At 36.5% G+C, this 26,257-nt stretch overlaps 1 protein-coding gene across 1 annotated transcript in view; it reads right to left on the bottom strand.

Moving 5' to 3' along the window:
* LOC148129029 (E3 SUMO-protein ligase KIAA1586-like) overlaps window positions 1–26,257 on the bottom strand; it is a 44,813-nt gene that overhangs the window by 1,011 nt on the left and 17,545 nt on the right. Inside the window, 4 exon segments of the mRNA XM_087947342.1 lie at window positions 1–437; window positions 1,331–1,757; window positions 1,759–1,854; window positions 1,856–1,978. Coding sequence (XP_087803468.1) covers window positions 1–437; window positions 1,331–1,757; window positions 1,759–1,854; window positions 1,856–1,978 — 1,083 coding nt within the window.

A 26,257-nucleotide genomic window follows, 5' to 3' on the forward strand; every position in this document is an offset into this window, starting at 1 on the left:
AGCCAGCCACACAGCTAGGGTTGATCTTAAACTAAAGGCAGCCCATCTTGGTCCAAAAACTCTACCAATTTTTATAATTTCAATATCAAGTTGTTTGGAAATTTTGTTAAGTTCAATTAGGTTCTTATTCGATTGATGGAAAATAGAATATATTGTATCAATAAAAATTTGAAAATGATTGATTTGCTTTATATCCCTAATAGAATCATTTAAAACAAGTTGCAGACGATAGTTTAAACAGTGCCATATTATAATATTTGGAAACTCTTTGGCTATCCTAGTGCTTACGCCAGATTTTCTCCCAAGCATAACACTGGCTCTATCAGAGCAAAATCCAATTAAATGTTTCTCCAGATAGTTTCTATTAAACCCAACTTTATTCAGACTTTCTATAACCAAACAATATATCGTCTCTGCATCTTGTTTATCTAATTCTACTAGTTCAAAGGAAAATTGTTGGTGAGAAAGCTGGACCTTCAACTTTTAAGTACAGTATAAGAACTGGTTTGGAAGATATTGTTGAGGCTTCGTCAATTGGAATACTCACCTCTAATGATCTAAGTGCTAGAGCACACTGCAACTACATAGCCAAAAAGGCATTAAGAGTTGTTAACCTAATCCTACGTAGCTTTTTCTCTGGTAATATCACACTACTAACCAGAGCATACAAAACATTTGCTAGACCAATACTCGAATACAGCTCATCAGTCTGGAACCCTCATTACGTATCTGATATTAGCACAATTGAGAAAGTCCAGAAATATTTCACAAGAAGAGTTCTCCACTCTTCTACTCGTTGTAGAATACCTTATGCCACCAGACTTGAAATTCTAGACCTAGAAAACCTTGAATTACGCCGTCTTCGGTCTGACTTAAGCATGGTATACAAAATCATACATTGCAATGTCCTACCTGTCAATGAATACTTCAGCTTCAACCATAACAACACAAGAGCACACAATAGATACAAACTCAAAGTAAACCGCACCAAACTTGATTGCAGGAAATACGACTTCAGCAATAGAGTGGTCAATGTCTGGAATACTCTACCTGACTCTGTAGTTTCTTCCCCAAACCCCAAAAACTTTAACCTTAGACTGTCTACTATTGACCTCACCCCTTTCCTAAGAGGTCTGTAGGGGGCGTGCATAAGCGCACCAACGTGCCTACCGTCCCTGTCCTATTGTTTCTCTTATTCTTTTATTTTTCTTATATGTAACCATTTCATGTATTCACAACTATGTATACATTTATACTTATTATCTTGTAAACAATTGGCAAATCAAATAAATAAATAAAATAAATAAAATAAATAAATAAATTATCAAACAGATTTTGCGAGTTTTCTTAATAATTTTGGTAAATAAATGTTTCCTGATATCTTTTGCAATGAAATCTACTATTGCAACTGCAGTTCTACGTGAATACAACCCTGTTCCCAAATCTAAACCATTTCTTTTTTGTAACTCAATCAGATCTTCTATATATGAAAATGGTCTGCACGTTTGTGTCAGACTATACACTGTAATAAACACTCTACATGTACTACTCAGATATTTCTCACTCATCTTCTCCAGTCCTTTGCCTATGACATCCTGCTCACATTGCTTCAACTTCTCTGTACAGATGTTGTGAGCCTTAGATGAGAAATGTTCCTTCAATTTCTTTCTGAAGGAAGCTTGTTGGATTTCTTTACTCCTTCCAGATGGTTCAATTTGGTAATTCTTCCACTCCTTAGCTCCGTGGACACTTTTTTCTTATTTCACTTATTTCAAATCTTCTGCAATACTTGCAACCTAATTTTTTATGGGAAACATCCAGTCCATCATATTTTTCCCTAAAATTATTGTACTGCTTGCAGTGTCCAGCAGTCAGGAAGGTTCCCTTCAATGTCTGATTCAGCTCTTCCAGTATCTGATGATGTGCTGGCTCCTTCCTCTGGTCGTGTTTTTGGATGATGTGCTGGCTCCACTTTCTTCTATGGATGATGTGCTGGCTCTTTCCTCTGGTCCTGATGTGGATGATGTGCTGGCTCTGCTTTCCTCAGACTCCAATGGTTGTGGTTGTGACTCCTTTGGATCTCCTTTTGTTTTCTTGCCGAAGAAAGCAGACAAACTCATTTGCCTTTTCATCTTGGCAATATGCTGCAAAAAAATCAACAGTGGTTTGGATTCGATAGTTGTTGTAAGTTGACTGGTGAAGGCAGTGGCAAGTAAAGAAAGCAGGCAAGGAACAGTGATCAATAATATTCAGTTACTTTTAAGAGTCCCTGACACTATAGCTAGTTAGTGTTTAACAGATGTTATGGAAGAGAAACAAGTTTCACCAGACAAGAATGAGACAGAACGGAAAGTGGATTTGAAAATGACAGTCTATAAAAAAGATGTTGCACTGTGTATATAAAAGAATGGCTGATATTTTCATAATTACAATTCATTAATTGAAAAAGAAACACTTAAAATGGAAATACTATTAACAAACCAAGGGAATTTGTTATTTTGTGCCAGTAGTGGCACAAAAATCTTTCCTAGCCATGACTACTTACCTGGACCAACAGTCCCTAATGGAATGCTCTCTCTATAGCAGAGAGAGAGAAGCCAGGGGAAGCCATGTTTGGTCGCCTAGCCTTTTTAGAATGCAGCTTAAAAATATACTGAAGCTTTTTACAGCCTTATGCAGATATATATAGTACAAAAAAAGATAATAGTACAAAATCATCTAAGAAGTTAGATTACAAATGGAATTGATAGGTACATTCACAGAGCAATACTGAATTCTTTTTCTGAAATTTATTCCTCAGTTTAAAAAACTGGAATATATGAATTCAATATTGGGCACTGCTAGAGTAGCTATTCAAGAGGATATAGTGTCCAGGTTAGCAAAAATGGTAAAGCAACATATAGATTTAAATTTTAAAACCAGAAATATTTTTGTTGGTACCCACATAAAGGGAGTACAATACATATTTAATGTTATGCGTGTTAACAGCGGCTAGAATTGTTTGCACAATAGTAGAAAAACGAAGAGATCTCCATGAAAATGAAATTTAAAAATTGCAATGTGCAGAAATGGATAGAGATAAGAGGTAGAAATTAGGCGTAGAATGATCATTGCTATGTATGAATTAAATACAGAAGGTTGATAATTATAAACATGTTGATATAATTAACATAATTAGAAATAAATCAATACAAAGAAATTTAAATAATTTTTCTGTTACACTGCTGTACTTATTGATATTTGTTTCAGCTTTGCTTTTTCATTTATGAAATATTTTATAATACTTTATAATATAAATATAATAGAATTACAGAGGTAAGGTAAAGTAAGGATATATTGTTATAGAATAGAGAAGTGATGATGAAATGAACATTATAAAGTAGAGTAAGCAAAAATGGTGATTTGCTCGCATAAAATGATGTAATATTAGTAGTCTAGTAAGTAATTAATAATAGAAATAATATAAATATATATAGTGGGTTTATGAAATAAGGATTAATGCAAATTAGAAGGGAAAGACTGCAGAGATTGTGCACAAGTGATTTGTACCAACCAACACACTATGTAACTGAAGATGGTTTATGTTTATGTTTGTTTTGTTTATGTTTTAAAAAAAGTAAAACACTTTTATTTAATCCATCCATTTATGTACGCATGCAACTTCTTGTTACATTGATGTTGCTATATATTGATTTAAGCAGAAACAGATAATCTATAACATCAATGTAACAAGAAGTTGCCTGTCTCCCTTTTGGTAAGTTGCTTTTTTATTTATGTATTTATTTATTTATTTATTTATTTTACTATCTGTTTTTGTTTTTATTAAGCATAAAAACAAAACAGATACTAAAGAAATAAATAAACACATAAATAAAAAATTATTTTACAATTCATCTTGATGTTTCTTTTTATTTGATTTCTAGGGGAAGTGGGTTTAGCTAATTTGTAGGCTTTTTTCTCTGTATCCCATGTGTTTGGATGTTGCTGTAATTTTATCTTCCTTTGTTGTGGAGAATAGATTGGCTTCAGCTTTTAATGGCTCTATTGACAAGGGTGGGGGCTGAATCCCTGCCTGAGCCTCCACTTCTCCTTTCTTTTAGGGGAATTTTCCAGCCCCTTTTTTAATATTTTAAAATGTCTTTTCTTTTCCTAAGAGAGGGGTGAATCACAACTTCCAACACTAGAAAATAGTCTTGCATTAATTTTCCTCTGTTGCTTCTTTTCTCTTCTGTGTGCTTGTCTCCTCTCCTCCACACCACCCTTCAAATGTAGATTAAGGGTAAGCTGCTAAATGCTTTTTTTTGGGGGGGGGGGGGAATAAGACCACTACTTTGGAATGTCTGTGTTTCTTACATCAAGTCTTGCTTTTCCTTCACATTGACTCTCTTCTCATCCCAAGCAATAGTAACAGTGGGATTTTTTTTTTGTGACAGTGTAAAGGCTGACCTGTCCTCATTTGATGCTTTGTGTTTTCACCTCCCAACTTCCTAAACAAAGAGGAGATGTTCAGGGCTTTTAAGATTTCACCTGATTTTTACCTGAATGTAAAAGGAATACCTTTTACCTAAAGTGAATGCTTTGCGCTCATTTGCTTTGCTGAAGCCCCCATTTCGGATCTCCTTTTCAGTCACGGCAACATAGTGCAGAAATACTACGGTGCTTCTGCAGTAACTCCATCTTCCTTGTAAGACTTAGAATCAGTGAACTGCATCCTGCTCCCCGCTTTATGAAGTATATTCTTTCAACATTGACTTCTGCCACCTCTGTGTACAATCCCAGAAGGCAGATCTTGAAGTAAGCAGAGTGAGTCTACTTAGTAAGATAACCACAAACATTTTTAGCTGATTTATAATACACCATCATGATTATTTTTAATGAGGATTACAAAGTTACATACTGATGGCGAACTAAGAAAAATACTGCAGTGTTATAGAGATTTTGAGAAATTACCATTCTCAAAAGAGCCAGAAAACTCTTAAAGAACTATGAGTAAAGAAACAAAGAAAAAGATTTGTTGTTCTTCCCATCTGGGGTTTAGCAGATGATGATGATGATGATGATGATAATAATAATAATAATAATAATAATAATAATAATAATAATAATAATAATAATAATAATAATAATAATAATAGTAATGAAGCCTGTCTAAATGGGAAGACTCAGATTATTTGATTTGATCAATTTGATGTGATCTCTGTTAAAATTCTTGGATATGGATCCATAATGATAACACATAGAACTGAATGAAATTGAATCGATTGTGATGAACTTTTCAGCTTGGGCCTGGGGCTGCAGGGCAGCGGATGATTGATGGATGAGTGAAACTGCTGAGTTTCCCACTGCTTCAAGAATGAGCTACAGGTTAGCCATGGAAAGAAAAAGTGGAAAATTAAAGGGACAAAACCTCCACAGGTCTGGAGTGATGTTTAATGGTATGTGTATGTGTCTCCCCACAGTTGCAAGATTTTGCAAGAAAGAGAAGTGAGAAAGATCCCATGAAGGATTTCGGAAACAAATTTGTGTGTGTGTGTGTGTGTATGGGAAATGTGTGTGATTAGTTGAAGCTGGGGATGGTGGGGAGAGAGAGACGCTGAGTGGACAAGGGAGATGAGAATTCTGTGTAATTTAAACCCCCCTCCTTCTTTTGCACAGGGTTTTTTTTTTCTTTTTACCTTGGAGGAGGGAGAGAGAAGCAGGGGAGGGGGAACTACCCCCCCTTTTCATTTTAACTATCCCCCCTTCTCTCTCTCTCTCTCTGCAGAGCCAGTCTGAGAAAGGTGGGGTAAAGGCTTTAAGAAGTTTTAGAATAACAGAGTTGGAAGGGACCTTGGAGGTCTTCTAGTCCAACCCGCTGGCCTGCTTAGGCAGGAAACCTATACCTTTTCAGACAAATTGTTATCCAATCTCTTCTTAAAAGGGTTACATCTGATTCCTGCCTTTTTCAGTCTGTACTATTTTTGGCTTGCATATTGAAAGCTATGCAAATATATTTTTCTTTTCTGAATACAATTTTGATTTTTTTTCCTTCTTCTGCAAATTTTTGAGGTTTAAACATGTTTAATTAAACCTATCTAAAGAGAAATGATTTTGAAATATTTTGCTTACATTTGTAAATGCTTTTAACTTAATGAGAATTTGCTTCCATTTGAATGGAACCTGAGTCTGACGCACTGATTTTAAATACTTAGGAGTCAAGGTGCTCCATCCTATGGCATGTTTGTTTATTTGTTTGTCAGCAACACAAGTTATTGTCCTTTTAAGAGTTGTTACAGGGATGAGCATCGGATGGATGTTGTAACTGTGAATGGATAATTACGCTTATTTTGAATGAAGACTTGTATACTAAACTACAAGAAGAGCCTAGTGTTACATAGATTAGGGAATGGCTTTTGAGGGTTTTCAACATAAGTGGGAAGGAAAAATACAGCTGGTGGCATTTTTCTCTAAAATACTAGACCCTACCTGTCAAGGATAGGAGATTTATAGGAAGGGTTGGATTTTGAACATTATTGTGTGGGATACTTATATTATAATCTAGGGTTAGACTTGATTTAATGGATATTCCCTTGGGGGAAATGGCTAAATTGAGGAAATTTAATTATTTATTGATGATAGTGGATCACTTGACTGGATGGATTGACGCTTATCCAGCCATGAGAGCCAAAATTATACTGGAGCAGATAATACCTATATATGGGATAGTTTCTATACACAGCAACTCATTTTTCTGCAAAAGTGCTTCAATCGGTCATGGAGTGTGGGAATTCAGTGGGAATGTCACATTCTGTGGAATGCAAATTCATCTATGCCATGGACCAACTGTTTACCCTTGGCTTGGCTCAGAATTTGAACCTGTCCAAAAAGGGAGATTTTACCTTCTGAAATGATATTTGGATTACCACATTTGGACAGAATGGGGAAATCCCACAATGTGAAACTAAAGATATGTCTGTAAAGAACTGTATACTTGGCCTCTACTCTTCTTTATCTCACTTCAGAAGCAAAGGACTTTTAATTCAAACCCTACCTCTCGAATTTGCTGTCCATAAGTTCCAGCCTGGTAATTGGGTCCTGATAAAAGCCTGGGACAAGTCCTACCAAATCTTGCTGACCATTGAAACAGCAGTCTGAACAAAAGACAAAGGGTGGACTACTGTTGATGAACTTAAAAGAGTGGAAAGTGTTTCCTGGAGAAGACTGGCTGAGAATAAAAATTACCAAAAACTGATGTGGTCATGGTGGTATGAATGGGTTTTGTTTATGATTTTTCTCATTGTAGGAGTACCAACTTTTTTATTTTTCCTGCCTGAGAGGTGGCTTATGTTATTCCAGCTGAAGATCCCAAGTGAAGCTGATGGACCAGTAAAAGACTCTTTTTCAATTCCCAAAAGACAGCTGGAAAGATTATGGGGGGAAGGGTGGAAATTCATTTTAATGTTTTCTTTGTTGTCTCATTTATATTGTAACCAGTTTAATGTACTCATGTAAGGATTGTGTATTTGAGAGTGGTTGCCACAGCAAATTTTGAACACCTTGGTCTTGAACACTTTGGACTTCGGTCTGATGGGAGGGAAATGTGTCCAACATGTTTGTATTGAAAAGTAGTTGCATACACATACACACATATATACAGAGAGACACACACCATTCAGAATTAGACAAAGTTTCTCCTAGTACCTCCACACAAATCTGCTCCTAGATTTTTGCTCTGTGCCACTAAGGCACAAGCAGTCATGTCTTCCTGCTAATTCCATGGGGGAGGGGCATCCCACTCAGGCAATTCCCTCACTTGAAGAGACAACAGAAAAGAGATCTCCAAACCCAAAGCCCTAACTATAACTCACAAATGATGTTGCCCAGATATTGCCCTGGTGGTCTCATGAGTAGAAGTCCGAAGGCTCATTGTGTGTAATTTTAAAAAAAATACTAAATAGCCTGGATTGTACAATGACTAAGAGTTAGGGCAGGTACAGTAATCATCCCTTGAAAATGGACAGCCTGTAATTTAAAGAAAAAACATGGTTGTGAAGAATTTTGGGGCTTGTGCTTGCTTAAAACCTGTCTAGAAACTTACAGACAGTGGTATAAACATCTGAAAATAATTGGCATGAAAAATTGGATACTGTAAATTGGATACTGTAAATTCCTTTCCAGAACTTTTCCCCCTGACTGCTAGACCTTCATGGTTGAAAGCTTTTGGGAGCCATTGAAGGAATCTTTTTCTGTTGCCTCTTATCAATGCCCTTAGCTTTCCTCATTCACTTCAATAGAAAGAATTCTATCTTTTTTTAAAAAGGGAGGAATGAAGGGAATAGTAATAATAAATAAATAGTAAAATATAGCATTAAGTAGAGAGTTACTCTATAGGTATTTGTTATCTTGCTGTTGTTAAAAAGATTTGCTTAACCTTTCACTTGTTGTAAAACAATTATAAACATATGCCTGCAATCAGTTACATCCCTCTCCTATTAAGACACATGATTGTCCCATCTAAATCAATCAGAATCCATCTGTTTTCCTGGATTGATACATTTCACCTGAGCATCACCCCTTAGGAATGTAATGTATCTCTCTGGGAATGTAACATACCTCCATTTGGAGGAATCCACAACTTTGAAGTATGCTGTTAATAGCCTCCTTAAGTGGTCAATTGTGATCAATTAGATGGACAATAGGAGAAGAGATCATGAAAGGTAAACATTGCCAAGAGAGATTTGTCTTTTGCAGGAAAGATGTAAATCTAAGTTAGAGAGTTTTACAATGCAGTTACTCGACTTCTAAGAATCTTAAAGATATAAAAAGGATAGGGCATCTTTCTGTATTTTGTAGAATTTTCCTCTCATGTCTCTTGTGATGTGCTAGGAACTTCTTCCCAGATCTTTAACTTTGATCAAAGAATAAAAGTCTGTTTGGTTTAATTTGCAAGCCTCCATTTAAGTCTTTGTTTTGGTTCATTTTTCACTTAAGTGTACTGCCAGACCTTACATTAACGATGTTATATATTTGGCACAAGACAATTCCTCTTTGTTCAATGTGGCCTAGGCAAGCCAAAAGATTGAACACCCAAAAGGTCCACAAAAATTGTTTATATTCATACAGTTCTTTTAATCTGGATGGACATGAATAATCCATTTGCTGGGTCCCACAATACACTTAAGTTGTGCAAAACAGTTGCCAACATGTTAAATGAACATAGCCAAAATCTCTGCCCAACACAATTTATTTAGGCCTATGAAAAAAGTACATAAATAAACAACCAAGTGCTTTGTGAATATGGCTGTAGAAAAAATCCCAGGTAGTCTATATAACTCCAAGACGGTTCTAATTTTATAAAACAGGAAAAGCCTGAACATTGATGCTACTGCTGAATATGGGCACATAGAATGGATAACCTATTTCAACAATTCTTGCTCCATTGAGAACTAGAGAAAATAAATTACAAATCTTCTCTGGTACCATATTAGCCTGTATGCATTGGCTCAATCCTTCATTCAATAAAGGAAGATGTGCCTAAGTACCCTTAACAATTATTCAAAAAATTGTTGTTAGTGTTAATTGTTGTTATAAATTAGAATTCTCCATCTTAAAATATGAAGCAAAAGCATTCAGTAAAATTTCTTGTGGTTTCAAAAATAATTATGATTGATAGTGAAATGAACATGTTCTAAATTAGCAATAAAGATAGAATCAGGCCAAGAGATTATTTAGGCTCAAACCTGCCAAGAGTAACTGGCAATGGCACTCCTAAAAGTTTTTTTTTTTCAACTACAGGTGCTAATTTTATCATAAGTAGTGCATAACTGACATGATGCATCCACCCTTGTACTGATTTAACCTTAATGTAAAGTGGGGCAGGGTGAGGCATATGTGAGTGCTTAGAACAATACATTTAGCCAGCTGTCAAGTGTTTGACCTACAAGTTACTGATGTGGAGAAGTGAATATGGTGAAGCAGGCTATGCACCCCAAGCGAACCTATTCAGTTCAAACTCATCTCTTCTTGTGTGACTACTAGTCAGGCTAAACATGGATCTAGCACACTTCTGAAAGATGCTAACTCCTATAAAATAATGTAAGAGGTAGCACAAAAGTGGGGCCCTGAATGAGGCAGAGGCAATGATAATAATAAACAAGCTCTGTTCTCAACTAGTGTTGCTGGCAGTGAGTAACCAAAGAGTTCAGTTCTGACTTCATTGCTAGCAGCATCTGGGAGTGGGGGGAGAGAGAGAGACTATTAGATGACTATGTGGCATACAGAATAGTGACTGACCTGCATGTAGTAATTACAAGAACTATCACTATGGCATTTAGCTCTGCCGAAAACCATGTGGATAAAGCAAAATCTATCCCCAAAATAATAAAAACAGTATAGTTGTGTACAATTTCTCTTTGGCAAAAAGAGTTGAAATCTGAAATTGATCCAATGGTAACAAAATGAACAAAACATAGCTGGCAGAATATAGCTCTTTTTCCTAGCTTAAATCTATACAGGTTGGGACTAGCCTGCTTGAAAAAGACCACTAAATCTATAATTACATGAGCCAATTCAGGACCTGCAAGCTCTTAGAAAAATACTAGGTAAGTCTTATCCCTTCTCTTTTATAATCCAAGACAACCGGGTCATGGAAGGAATTTCCCAGGAACCAGATGGGAAGAGGCATAACATATCTGTGTCAGAACGTATTGATGACAAAAACTGTATTGGGAAAAGAGGAAAATACTGTTTTAAATCTGGAACAACTAAACATGACTTTAACTGGAGAGATGCCAGTGTAGCTGGTGATGAGTATGAGATGAATATAATATTATGATGATATGGCATTAAAAAACAGTTACCAAGATACCATGTATCTGCCATAGTCGGGGGGAAATGAGGAAGAGAGCCCATGAACACTGAGAAATATTGATATTGTATTGTATAGAACAGAACAGCATAGAATAGAATTCTTTATTGGCCAGGTGTGATTGGACACACAAGGAATTTGTCTTCAGTGCAAATGCTCTGTGTACATAAAAGAAAAGATACATTCATCAAGAATGTATTATTGTATTGTATTATCTATAAACTTCTGAACAGCATCTTAATTGCTTTTTAACATTTTGATTCTTGATTCATTCTTTAATTCATAGAGTCATTCATTAATTCTCATCAACAAACCTGTAAGATGGCAACAAAGAGGACTACTGATGGTCATCATTTTGTGATTGAACTTGTGATTGAACATTAAATCATACAAAGCAGAAACTGCTTGCAACAATTATTTTTGTGATGTCTCTTTCTCATGGTTCATTAAAGAAAAATATTATAAGTTTGTGATTTGCATAAAACTGGGGCAATTTGGAGAGCATGGTTCATTTTATGAAAGTTCCTTCATTTTATTTCTAAAAGCTACTACCAGATGACTGTTCTAAAATTATTCATTGGATAGTATGGAGACTGCAAAACAGGATGATCTCAAGGGTGTTTATATGGCAATAGGTATTTATGAAATAAACCTTAGCAAACACTCATGGAAAATGTCCTTTTAAAGTGTAGTATTGTGCAGAGTGTATTTAAGATTTCTTGTGTCTATACTTTTTCCAATTACATTGAAGCATGCATAGTATGTTTTGGAAGAGCTACTATTCTTTTCATTTCCTTATGATGTGTAGCAGAGTTTTTCTCAGGAACTTTAAGTTATTTGGACTTCAACTCACAGAATTCCCTAGCCAGGAATTTCTGAGAGTTGAAGTTCATACATCTGAAAGTTGTCAATTTTGAAAAGCACTGATCCCCACCCTGATATTTTTTATTGTGAATTTAGGCCATCTAAACTCTAGGTATGGTACTCATTTTTGGCTTGTTATAAGTATAGTTGGATTACATCTACTTTTACATTTTCCTGGGAATATGACTATATTATAGAAGTTACATATAAGATCTACATTAGTCCTCATGTAACCATTTCAAATAATCCAAAGCTTCTTTTTTTCAGCTGAAATGTGTCAACTGTGAACAATGATACAAAATGAGGAAAATACAATTTTTGAACTAACACAGTAATAAGTAAAATTGCCTTACATGGACACAGGTTTCTAGTAATTTGCCTTAGCCAATGGCTTATTTCAGGGTTGCTTTTCAACTTCCTAGTCTAACCTGCAGTCCTGATCTTTCCAGACAGATTCCCATCAGAATGGTAACCTGAGCCAGCTCTGTTTAGTTCCCTAGGTCATCTGATTGGCCAGATGCTATGTTTTGCATCCTTTCCACTTCATTGCCCTTTTGCATATTATCCAATTTTGCTATTATCCAATAGCGAATTTTGTTTGCCAATTTCCTGATCTATACATAACATTGCATCCATAAAGGGGCCTTTTGGTTAGTGTGATAAATGAACTTTCCCATAATGGCTAAGCATTCTTTTTGAGCCAAGCCATTATAAGTTGTAAAAAAAAGTTAACAATGTGAACTTAATATGAACCCAGCTTTTTTGGACTTGCTGTACCTTCTTCACAAATACATTAACAAATGCATATTGGTTGCACTGACAAAGTGCTTGGTTTCCTCAAAAGTTTTCATGTTATGCTCTTTCTGGGAGTTCTTGCCTAACCACAAATGTTTCATATCTATCAGTGCTCCTATAGCTCACACCCATTTATCATCATGCATGTGAAGAATGAAATCCATAGATAGAAATAAGTAACTGGCCACATCAGACAACAGGGGAACATCCTAGTTGCAAAATAGGCTGCCTTAGAAGGGGAGGAGGGAAAGCATTAATGCATTACTCTGAAGTATCACTTGTAAGTTAAGCTTCTTGGTTAGGCACACCCTCTTCACAAGCTGAATAGCATGTGTTTTGTCCTCTTTCTGCTTGACACATGGCTATAGCCTTTTGGTCTCTGTTGAGACAGGCATTGTAAAGAAAATATTTGCTGGGGCTTAGAGAAGGACTGAACATCAAGGAGATATTTTGCACCTTAGCTCATCCAAGGTCATATCCTGTTCTTGAGCCTAGGTTTGGGAGGAAAGGAAGGGTAAGAGAGAGAGAGAAGGAAGAAGAAAAGGAGGAGCACCAGGACCCTGAGGAGCAGGAGGCTGACTTCCCTTTTATGGTTATGGTTTTCTTCATACATCCGTGTCACACACAAAAAAAATCCTATTCTAGCTTCTTCATTGTGCTTCTCGGTTCAAAAATTGGCTTCAGACATTTCAGCAAGAGATCTTGTGGAGGAACTCATGACTGCAAATTATTTTGATCCCAGGAAAAGCCTAGAATTTCTCAGAAACGTGGAGGCGGTATGATGCTTCTAGATGACTCCTGTAACAAAGGGGAAATCCTCTGCATTTGACTGGAAGCTCTTTCAAATCCTCAGTTTGAATCCGGAAACCTGAAGTTCAGAAAATGTACCCTGATGCTAATGGATGTGAAAGGGTAGCAAATACAGCTTTCATAACTTGAAAAATTTCTTTTCAATCTAATGATTTCAAATTATATTCCTCCATTATATATCCCATTCTTTCCATTTAGCAAAGTTCACTTTCACTTTATTACCATTCTTTCCTTTCAGCTGAATTTCTTTGTTTACACCAAAACATTTTCAAAAGGTAGAAAGAGTGTGTGTGTGTGTGTGTGTGTGTGTGTGTGTGTGTGTGTGGAAGAGTTAATGGAAGAAGCAGCCTAAAGTTAACTTCTTGCAACCTGCACCTTTTAAACAATAGGAGTTATATCATCCTCAGACAAATTGGCAGTGATGGGATTTGTTTTTCAAACAATCCATAAAGTAGTATTCTGAGGGAAACTTCCTTTAAAAAAATTCAAAGTGAGTGAATTAAGCCCTAATGTTTCACCATCCCAACAAATTCTTGCATTGAACAGGAACTGAGAAAGGAACTGTGAAAGAGGAAATGCAAACCACTGGTGCTTTCACTGGAGTCTCTTCTGCTACCCCTAGCTTGAATATCACTAATTGCACAAGAATCTGAAGACATATGATAGAAGAAGCAATTAACCCACCTAGGGATGTTTTACCATTTCCATATCAAAGAGAATAAATACCTTATTCTAAATTCTGGTGCTCAACATTTAAAATTTGTGGGCTAAGTTAATTAGGAATGACTTCTGGTATTCTTTCCAGCAGTGGTGGGATTCAAATTTTTTTTACTACTGGTTCTGTGGACATGGCTTGGTGGCTGGGGAAGTATACTGTAAAATCTCCAGTCAGAGGTGGTATTTGCTGGTTCTTCGAACTACTCAAAATTTCCGTTACCGTTCTCCAGAACTGGTCAGAACCTGCTGAATACTACCTCTGCTTTCCAGCCTATAAAGATAAAGGAAAGGAATTTTATTTATTTATTTTTCCATTGTCTCCATCTTGATCTGATTTATTTTCACACTTGAAAGTTCTTTTGCTGGCTTTTCCAATCCACAACCAGCATCATGCACAACTCAATTTTGGTTTTATTTTGTCCATTTTTAAGAGAATTATCCTGATGACAGAATTCTGAAGCCCTTTGCCTTATTTCTAATATTTTGTTGGACTGGAGAGATTTTTTAAAAGTAGCCCCATTTATGTTAAGCTTTGGACAAACCATTTAAGCTCTGCTTATTTTAGCCCCACCTGCTAACAATCTGATGAAACAGTAAACTCAAAAACCTTACTGTCTATGGAGATTCTCAATCATCCAGGTGATCATTGTCCCAAAGGTGCTTTTTCTTTTCTTTTATAACATTTTTTATTTTTATTTCTTTAAATACATATTTGGGTTAACCTTGTGGTTCCAGGTTTTTTAACATTTTAAATCAAACATGACCATAATTACATATTCAGCTTTCTTATCTAATTTCATATCATTATGTATTACCAATTTTTCATACAATATTCTCATACATTACTTTATATCACTCTCTTTATTATGTATGTATGTATGTATGTATGTATGTATGTATGTATGTATGTATGTATGGCATTCAGCTTTGTTCGGGTATTTTCCCATGTCATTGTAGTTGTGCTTTTAAAGTTGTAGCAACGTTTCAACAGAATCTCATCTGCCATCATCAGGCTTCTGTATTGTGTTAGTCTGTGAGTCAGACTTTCACAGCCGTTTCAGTTTTAAATTTGGTGCTAGCCTATGCTGTGCCAGAATGGTTTTTTCTTAATCCTGATTGGTTGGGAGTCTTGGTCTGTGTTTATTGGTCTTGGAGTTTGCTGTGTTCTGCTTGATTGGTGTTTCTAATATCTTCTGTCTGTTTTGTGGCTTTTTTTGTCTTGATTGGCTGGCAACATTGTGTTCCTGTATTGGAGGCTTTTAGTGCGGCTTGGCTCTGAGTAAATGGAAGGCTATCATTTATTAGGAAGCTAGGTTTCATCTGGGTGCCTGGTTGGGGTGTGTTTGAGCTGGAGGTATCAGGAGGGATCTGTTTGTGCCCAGGTGTTTGCCTGGCTTGTAGTGTGGAGATTTTTTTGTTTGTGAGTGCAGGCTTCCAAATAATTGACAGTCTGGTGGAGTCATCTCTTCTATTCATGCTTTCAGGTCTTTTTTCAATCTCTATGGGTTCTCTGATAATTCTGTGGCTGGGGTTTTCTATAGTGGCTAGGGTTTTGGTGCCATTGAAGTCAATGCTATGAACTGTTGCTTTTATGTGTTGGACTAGTGAGGAAGTGTATTCCAGCTTTTTTACTGCATTTTTGTGTTCATCAAGGCAGGTACTTATTCTTCTATTGGTCTGTCCAATGTATGTGGCAGGGCATGATTCACAGGGGACTTCATATATGCCTTGGTTTTCCAGGTCAATTTTATCTTTGGGGTTTCTTAGGATGGCTGCTATTTTTCTGTCTGTTTTGAAGGCAGTCTTGATGTGATGCCTGAATCGCCAGAACCAAACGCCTGGCAGACAACACACACATAAAGACTGAACTATGCACTCTGACTAAAGTACGGACAGCTAACGGCTTCCACAAAAGCAAAATCACCGGCTTGATCCACAAAAACACACTGAGACATAATGGAGACCTAGAAGATGAACAGACCTATGGAACAGCTGTCCTGCCCTACATAAGAGGTACTACAGACAAAATCAGCAAGATACTACACAGGCATCACATCAAGGCTAGTCCTTTAACAAATTACATAGTCTGATAATAATATAATCATTTTTATCTATTACCATATATATGTACATACAAGTTCTCAGTCAGATTCCACATGGTATTTCTTTCCTCATACTATCATATTCATTTTCTTGTATATACCATTAAAAAATTGTATATCTTAACTAATAATCCTATAATAAAATATTGTTTTCATATCTGTTCCAATTAAATTATTAATTCTTATATTTTTATTATAATTGGTATTTTATAGATCTTTAATAATAATTCTATAATAAAGTATTAATTCCAGGTTTATCAAAATCAATATTTATATATCTTAACTAATAAAATTCTTACCAATGCAAGGTCTCTGACTAACAAAATTGATGAATTAAGGCTACAGATTACAAGGACTAAATTCATCAAAAACTGCTGTGTTTTGCTAATCACAGAAACTTGGCTTCATTCACTCATTCCAGATGAAGCTATTGAGCTGGAAGGTTACTTAGCTCATCATCAGGACAGGAGTAGAGATTCTGGCAAGATCAAAGGGGGAGGTTTAAGCCTTTATGTAAACAAAAGCTGGTGTATCAATACAAAGAACATAGACAGCCACTGCTCCATGGATCTGGAGTATATGACTCTTAAATGTAGACCCATATATCTTCCATGGGAATTTAGCATGGTTTTGATTACTGTAGTCTATATCCCACCTGATGCCAATACTACCATAGCTTTGGGATCCTTGTAGAACATTGTTAGTAATCAGCAGAATAAGTATCCTGATGCTGTGCATATCATAGCGGGGAACTTTAATCAAGCTGATTTAAAAGCAGTGCTCCCTAAATTCTATCAGCATGTTAAGTGTGCTACTAGAGGAGCAAACATATTGGACAACATCAAACATGGCTATAAGGTTATACAATTGCCACATTTTGGACAATCAGACCATATGTCACTGCTTTTAGCACCAGTGTACATCCCTCTTAGGAGATGGGCTCTGCCTATAATAAAGACAGTGAAATCTTGGCCAGGAGATGCTTCCCAACAACTTCAGGATTGTTTTGAGAACACAAATTGGGACATCTTTTACCACCCTGACCTAGAGGTGCACACTGCAACTGTTCTGTGCTATATCAAACACTGCATAGATACTACCACTGTGAATAAGCGTATTAGGATCTATCCCAATCAGAAACCCTGGATGACCAAGGAAGTCCAGTGCCTCTTGCGTGACAGGACCAAGGCCTTTAGGTCCGATGATGAGGCAAGATAAAGTGTTGCCAGAGCTAATCTGAAGAAAGGTATTTGGAAGGCCAAGACTGATTATAAGAGGAAGATTGAGGATAATTTTTATAGCAATAACATGAGGCAGGTGTGGCGAGGGATTCAACAAATTACAAACTATCAACTGACCAATGTCATCCCTGCTGAGGGGGATGCTTCCTTGGCAGAGGAAATGAATCATTTCTTTGCTCACTTTGAAGTGGAGATATCAGAGACCGATAAAATACAACCACCAGCCAATTGTAGCCCCCACCTCATTGTGGAGGAACAGGAGGTGAAGAGCATTGTGAGGGCTGTGGATCCTAGAAAGGCTGCCGGACCTGATGGTATTTCTGGCTGAGTGCTTAAAGACTGTGCTGATCAGTTGGCTGGAGTCTTTACCAGGATCTTCAATCGGTCTTTATCCCAGTCCACTCATTCCATCTTGTTTGAAGGCTTCCACAATTGTTCTGCTGCCAAAGAAGTTCCCTTTCAATAACCTCAATGATTACAGACCAGTGGCACTCACTCCTATCATCATGAAGTGCTTTGAGAAATTGGTTTGCTGGCACATCACTTCTGGTCTTCTGCATACATTTGATAAACACCAGTTTGCACACAGAAAAAATAGATTGATAAACTCCACAAAGCATCCATACAAAGTCTCTTTTATTGGTTCATCAGGCATCCTTATCAACTCACAGTTATGACGAGGTTCTTCTTAATGTCCAATCCTTTGCATTTCTATCTTTATGGGTAAAAAGATGGTTATCTCTTTCATCCCATATCGTAGAGGCAGAGGGTAGAGTTCCCCTACGAGGTTGTGTGTTCAGGCAAGAGTGAAGAAACTTCCCCCAACCCACCAAGGGTCAATTCAGTGACCAATCAGGGTTACAGATGTGACCACCTGACATGTACTACATTTCCCAGAATACCTTAACTACATTTACCATGATGCATTCCGTTAAGGGGACAGCTCCCTATTTCTAACTAACTATCCCAAATCCCATTAACTCTAAACTGTCTGGACAGCACAGCCAGCAACTAGTAGAGTGCAGGATTTGTGTGTGTTTTTCAGTAAACTCCAACCATCATGATTCAGTGACTCCAAACATTAATAGAAACCACTAGAAAGATAAAAAGTCTCAAAAAAAGTCTTTAATGGCAGGTAGACTTGTCTTATGATATCTTTTGACATAAGGAATGATCTTGGCTACAAAGACAACTATTGAGGAAGGCAAGAGCTTATTTCTTGGAGTTTCCAGTGATCAGTTCTCTTCTGGGACTCTGCGAACGGTTGCCTGTCATTGTTGTTCATCTTTGCTAACAATGGTGGATGTCAGAAGTACGGATTCCGACTTCCATAGCTGTCCTCTGGCATATCAGATAATCAAAAGATTGGGAAGGCTTTGTTGGCTGGAAACCCTGGAATTTGTAGTTTCATCACAACTTGTGGTCCCAACACAAGTTGAATGAAATGGATAAAATCAGCTTCCAAAGTCTTGATACTTCTTGTACTAGTTCATGGAACTGACAGTTCTGGATCTTCATCAATCAGATATATTCTGAGTGTAGAAAGGTAAGTTTCCTTTTCCACAAAACCTACAAAGTATTCTCAATCTGGGAGAGGGAAGTATGAAATACCATGAAAGGCATTAATATCTAATTGCCTGTATTATTAAAAAAAAATTCCTATGCTATTTTTTACTCATAATCCCATTTCTTGGACCTGTGATCACAACAGTGCTCACCTGGCTGAATGTTCAGTTCTGGGTTGTAGATCATCTGTAAGTCAGTAGGCTAGTAGGTCATCAGTAAATTGTTTGTACATGAAGCTTCCAAATGAGTTAGGATTTAAGTGTATTAACCCAGATCTGGGCTAGAATGATACTGTTTGAAGGTACAGAAAAAACACTCACCTACCTCTGCCATCAAGCTGGCTGTTTCACCACTGTCTTCTCTAGAAGTCAAATTTGGCTGAAGGAGATTTCATCTTTGTATCTTCCACAATAGTAACACTGCTACAAGGAGAAACATTTCAGGATGTGATAGGAAAGAGTGGCATCAAAAAGTTGAGTCAGCTCTGATTCATATCAGCTCCCCTTCTCTTCCACCCACCATGGGATTTGCAGTAAAAAAAAGGGGGAGATAAGATTTAATAGCAAGATCTTACTGATTACAAATACATGACGACTGGCTTCTAGCACAGTTTGAAAAGATCAGGGAGTAAGGCTCTGTTTACACTGATATTTCTCCCCTGATATAGTTTCTATATAGTGGTCTATATTTTCAAACAGAGTTGAAATGAAAACTAGGAAAATATTGCTTTAAAAAACAAACAAACAAAAAGCCAAACTTTAAAACCAAAACAAACATAACAATAGTTGGCCTTAGAACATTTTATTTTCTATTTGAATTTTTATTCCTCTTTTTACTCAGTGTTGCACAGCATAAATGCTAACATCAACAACATCCACAATATTAAAATACCTATACTTCATAAGAAAAATGAAGTGATGAAATATTGAGAGGCAGTACTTGAAGAATCATAGGAACTAGACTCATTTTAGACCAATGACTTTGAAAATTAAAACAGGTATCTAGAAAGAATAGATTGTAGAAAAAGTTATTTTATAATCATAGAGGGAGAGATAAATTTATAATTGTACTTCTAATTACTGTAAAGAAAATTGAAAGCTATTTCTTTGTATCCTTCCCCCCCCCCTTTGTTTTTGTACTTTAGGCTCTTTCTTTGATTTATTTTTTCTTCTTTTTCTAGTTTTTGTTAGTTTCTATCTTCTTGTCTTAAATGAATGAAACAGATATCCAACCAAATGCCTGAAAAATGAAATAAGCTCACTCACAGCTTGGGTGTTGCTACTGAAAAGACCCCACCTTGTCACCACCAGCCAAACTCAATATAGACATTTGCATGCAAAAAAAGAATAACAAAATCTGGGTGAGGGGAGTAATGTAGTAGTTATTTATTTATTTATTTATTCATTCAATCAAATTTATAGGCTACATCTGTCACAGTTGCAATTATGTAGCTTCCAAATGTAAATACATTTAAAAATGCCTTGTGATAAAAAAAAATACCAAGCATAACAAGGATAACAAATGAAATAAATTATAACATTTCAAATGTAATGCAATATCCTGCTGTACACAGGTTTTCCTTGATTTACAATAATTCATTTACTTTAATGACCCTTCTAAGTTTTGAAAAAGGTGACTTCTGATAGTTTTTCACACTTATGACTATTGCAGCATCCCTATAGCCACATGATCAAAATTCAGATGCTTGGCAACTGGCATTCATTTATGACAGTTGCAGTGTCCTGGGGTCATATGATCACCTTTTGTACCTTCTCACAGCAAAGAACCTGGGGAAGCCAGGTTCACTTAACAACAGAGGTGGGATTCAATTTTTTTAACAACTGGTTCTGTGGGTGTGGCTTAGTGGGTGGGTGTGGCTTGGTGGTCATGTGATTGGGTGGGCGTGGCCAACTTGACCTCACTCATGTCAAGGGGTGCTTCTCCTCGCCTGACCTCTCATGACAGTGGGAATGTTGCAACGGTCGTAAGTGTGGAAAATGGTCATAAGTCACTTTTTTCAGAGCCATTGTAACTTTGAATGGTCACTAAATGAACTGTTATAAGTCAAGGATTACCTGTACAAAAATACAAAAAGCTTCTTTGCTTGCAAAAAGCTGCCCTAAATACCAATCATTAGATTAAAAATATCTGCAAGCCAGAGTTACAAATCAGGCAGGGTGCCAGAGCACCTTGAGGAATGAAAATAATTAAAATGCAATGATAACTATGAGCAGCCAACTCTTGCTCATAAAGTAAAACCCTTTAGCAGAGAGGCCATTTAAGCTCTCCAGAAAAAGCACACCCAGGAGAAGCAATTCTTAGATCCATTTGCACCACTTAAATATACCAGCTGGTCTCACTCCCCTCACAAGATATACTAAGGAAATCATCCAGATTTAAGGAAAGATTACATGCCTCCCAGAAAGGCAGTAAAAAAATCAGTGCCAAGCTTGCATCCTGTCTCTTGGAAGTACACCCCAAAAGGACAATGCCAGATACCACTAAATCAGTGAAGGAAGACCCCCTCTCCAAATAGAAAAAGAAACCATGAGGCAGGAAAAAATTCAAACACAATACAAATAATTAAATCACAACAATAGCTGTTGCTTGTTAAACCAATTACCAGAACAAACAGACACAGGAACTAGCTAGATTTCTCAACCTAGTTTCTTTTCAGGAACAGATATTAATCTTTTTCCTTCCAAACAAAGCTGAATAGGGAAAATTATGCCATCAATAAACACAGGATTAAACGTCACCAAAAACCAGTTTTAGACCAAAACTCAGAAAGGGTATATAAATGTTTGAATGTCAATCTTTCTAGCTAGCCAAGAAGAAGTATTTCCAGGGGAGTATTTCCTCCCAACAGCAGTGTAAAAAGCTTAAAGGAGCCCTTCCCCTTTAAGAAAGACCAGGAAAGAAAACAAAACCTCCTTCGGAGACAGTAAGTCTAGGCATACTGCCAAGAATGTAATAAGGGTGGAAAAAAACAAAAGGAGATTTCTTCTAACTACCAGTTCTCTGAACTGCTTAGAAAGTTAACAAAGGGTTCTATAGAACTGGTCAGAACCGATGGAATCCCACCCCTGCTTAACAACCATGTTACTAACTTAACACCTGCTGTGATTCACTTAACAACTGTGGCAAGAAAGGTTATAAAATAGGGCAAAATTCATTTAACAAATGTGTCAGTTAGCAACAGAAATTTTGGGCTCAGTTGTGATCATGTCGAGGACTACCTATATGAGGGAGCTGTATCATAACCCAGTCAGAGTCTGCTGGAAAAGCCAAGTCTCAAAGATTTTATGAGCACACAAGGATCAATGTTGTATGGATTTCAAAGGGATTGCTGTTCCATGGGGCAGGCACTGCCAACCCAACCTAGTGCCACAAGAACATTTCCTATGTTCACTTGGTGATCACCAAATGATACCTTAGATATGTACTGTCAATCATAACCCCAACCAGTTTGTTACTGTAATGAAGGTGCAGCACTGCGGAGGCAGTAGACACTTCTTATAAATACAGCTTATTGCTCCAATCCCAGACTTCTCAGATACAGAACAAAGTTCTGTTTTTAAAATAACAATAAATGCTATGCCTGGCCAGAAATTAAAACCAAACCTTTGTGAACCAGCATTTTGTTCTGCAGGAAGCAAAGGAGCTATAAAGTTATCTAGAAATGAAAAACATATGCCTTTTTTGAAATATATACCTGTGACATCTTGTTCTCTCATGGGGAGATAATCATGATAGAGAGGTGCATGTGGAGAGGTGCATGATAGACAAGTGCATAAAAAATGTGGAAAGTAAGAATAACCCTCCCCCCCCCCGCTTTGTTGGGGTTTGGGTCCATTCACAACCCAATGACACAGACAGCAAACACAGAGTTACTTCTTTCTATATGTATGTAATTTTACTGGAAATTTTAAAAACAAAGGTAAAAAACTAATACAAACGAATATAGAGTAAGGAAGAAAAAAGAAAAAGAAATCAAAGAAGAAATTAAGTGCAAGAAAGGGGGGAAAACTAATACAAACGAATATAGAGCAAGGAAGAAAAAAAGAAAAAGAAATCAAAGACAAAAAATAAGTGCAAGAAAGGGGAAAAAAAGAAAAAAGATACAAATTGGCTTCTCTTTTCAGGAGATATAAGTAAATTATAAATTTAGCTTTCTCTAAAGTTACATAACAACTCTCTTCTTCCTATAATGTAGCCTATTAAACTGTGAATTATAAGTTTATTTTTTCTGTATACACAAAAGATCCATAAGGATTTTCTAGTCACCAGTAAAGGTATCTTTAATCAAACAAGTCAATTTAGCTGTTTCAGCTTCACCAACCATTGTAGTGTGGAAAGGGAATTTCACGAAGACAGTAGTGTCACAAAAAACAGGAAAAGCCCAAGGGGAACATCAGGTCAGCCAGAAAACAAACTTACATAGGAAAAGGAATCAAATAAAAAGTATTAAAGAATCCCTATAGACAAAAGCCTAAGTAATTAAGAAAACTAGACAAATAGGAAAAGGAAACAAAAGATAATGTAGAAAACTGTTACAAATACAGGACATACCAAATAAGCAAAACAAACAGACAAAAGACACAAAATATAAATTACAAAAGGGACAGATAGGAGATTACTACAGAACAAATATGAAAAACTATCTTAAAGCTAAAAGAGATTACAGAACACCAATAATACAATCTGGCCACCCTGCGGAGTTTTCCCTCCAGCGGAAATAAAGACAAACTCAAACAGGATTTGAAACATTAGGCACAAATACAAACACTCACACAAAATCAACTTACAAAGGGAGAAAAGGGTATAAAAAACCAGGGACTTACCATAAGAAGCTAGCTAGCCCAGGAACACAGACTTCTCGTTGTTCTCCGCCTTCCTGAAAAATAAAAAGATCCAGCTTTCAAGCAGTTGTCCGTATCCTTGCGCCGGAGCTCTCCCAGCGGAAAAAACCAATCCTCAAAAGAAAGGCATTTTGACACCTTTCAACAGTAGGTAGTGCCAAAACTTTCCATTTTGTGCATATAGTAATCCCACTATGGTTATATACACAAAGTTCCATGCCCTTTTTTCAAGTGTTTATTCTCAGTCCAAAAAGGAAGCATTTTAAAAGACTCTGAATCATTGTATGTATTTGAATGCAAAATTTTCTAGCTTTTTTTGCACATCTGCTACGTGCAAAATTACTTTTCCTGGGCTTTTTAATGCAAAATAATTTATCACTAGCAGGGAATGGCCTTTTAGAAAATTCAAAGAACACCAGCTTTTATTCCTTATTTGAAGCTGTTTCTTGGTTTGAAATTTTTACACCAAGTGTCTACATCTATGCAGTCCTGGCTACCCTTGAAAAAGCTAAAGAAGTCAGACTGGTTCACGTTTAGATTGGAGACTGTAAAGCAATTTCAGAATCATAGGCTACACTGGGAAGTTAAAAAAAACACAACAGCAAAGTATTTCCATATTATTGCCCAAGAAAATAGCCGGGCTGTTCAGCCATCTTTACAGTTTCCAATATTAGCAGCAATTATTCTGGATTTTTTTATATTATCACCTGAATTACAAAGAATACAGATTGTCCTCAACTTATGACTACAACTGGACCCAAAATTTATGTTGCTAAGTGAGAATTTTGTTGACTGAGTTTTGTCCCATTTTATGACTTTTCATTTTATGAATCATTGCAGCTGTTAAATTAGTAACACTGTGGTTAAGTCAATTAGGATTCGCCGTTGATTTTGTCGGTCAGAAGGTCGGAAAAGGTGATCACATGACCTCAGGACACTGCAACTATCATAAATATTTTTCTTTTTTTCTTTTTAATAAAAGTTTTATTTAAGTCTTCACAAAACATACAAATACAAATAAAATATCTTTTTTTGAGAACAGTGTGGCCCCGGGTTATCACTTCTCCATACAGACATAAACTCAATACATATTTATCTTATACATTCTAATCCATATCTTATAACTATTTTCGCAATTTTTTCAATAGCTTTTCCCTTTCTTTACTTCCTATAGCCTTCCGGTTTGGGCTTCTTCGGCGACGGACCGAAATCGTGATCGTGCACAATTTTGATCCATGCTCGCCACTGGAGCGCCCTGAGCCACCCAGATTCGGGGCTGAAGCCACCCCGTAGAGGTGGTGAAGAAGGGGGAGCCATTAGTGAGGTTGAGGAAAGCCGCATCTCTCCTCCTCAGCTGGCCATTACTCCCTTTCCCAAAGGTGGTTGCAGCAGTGGTCAGAAATGGCCACTTCAAAGAAGAACATGACCGGACAAGATTGTGCAGGAGGAAGTTTAAAGGAGAAAGTTAGACTGACCAGGTTGAATGGAGATCATCTATTTAAGGTACCTGGAACCTGAATTTTAAAGACTAATACTATTCCTAAAAAAGATTTTAAGCGGTGAAAGAGAAAGGGAAAGGAAACAGAATTGGCTTTTTTTTCTCTTACATTGACAGTTTTAATTGACTTGGAACATTAAGAAGAAGAGATTCGAATAAGAAATTGATACTAATCCACTTTGACATTAATAGGCTATTTCTAGCTGATAATAAAGTGTCAAGGGGATGAAGATTCTTGGAAAATTTTCTTTAAAATAGAAAGAAAGCAGCAGAGAGAAAAAGGAAAAAAAGAGGGTGGAATCTGGAAAATGGAGGAGACCACCTGGAACTTTTAAAAAAATCGATAGTGGAATTTGAAGAAGGCTTGCAAAAGATACATTGGATTATTGGATGATTCCTGGAACTTTGAATGGAGGATTCTAATGAAACAAAATAAAATCAATTGGGGGTTGTTTAAAATTTTTTTTAAATGCTATCACTCCTTGAAGAGTTAAAGATGAGACTTAAAGAACAAAAAGAAGACAATACACAACTGTATGTAAAATGTCACAGTACTGTTTATTAAATAATGCTTATATGTATAAATGAAAGAACCCAATAAAGCATTGGAAAAAAACAGTCAAGGATTGACAATTTTAAAAAAATAAAAAAAAATTATTATCCAATATTCAAGAAATACCGTATTTGCCGGCGTATAAGACGACTGGGCGTATAAGACGACCCCCCAACATTTCCACTCAAAATATAGAGTTTGTTATATACTCGCCGTATAAGACTACCCCTCTTCCGCACACCTTCCACATACCAAATAAAAGGTAAAAGAACATCAGATTTGATTTCAACATGTTAATTTATATTCAAATGCTTATGACATGCAGGAAAACTCACAAGGCTGTGAAAGTATGCCAAATAATAGAACATAAGTAATTTTCCGATTCAGAGCAGGTTATAGTTCA

Source organism: Notechis scutatus, chromosome Z, assembly GCF_049901735.1.
Source record: "Notechis scutatus isolate UNSWTSFEM ecotype Mainland chromosome Z, rNotScu1.2, whole genome shotgun sequence".
Classification (NCBI taxonomy): Eukaryota; Metazoa; Chordata; class Lepidosauria; order Squamata; family Elapidae; genus Notechis; species Notechis scutatus.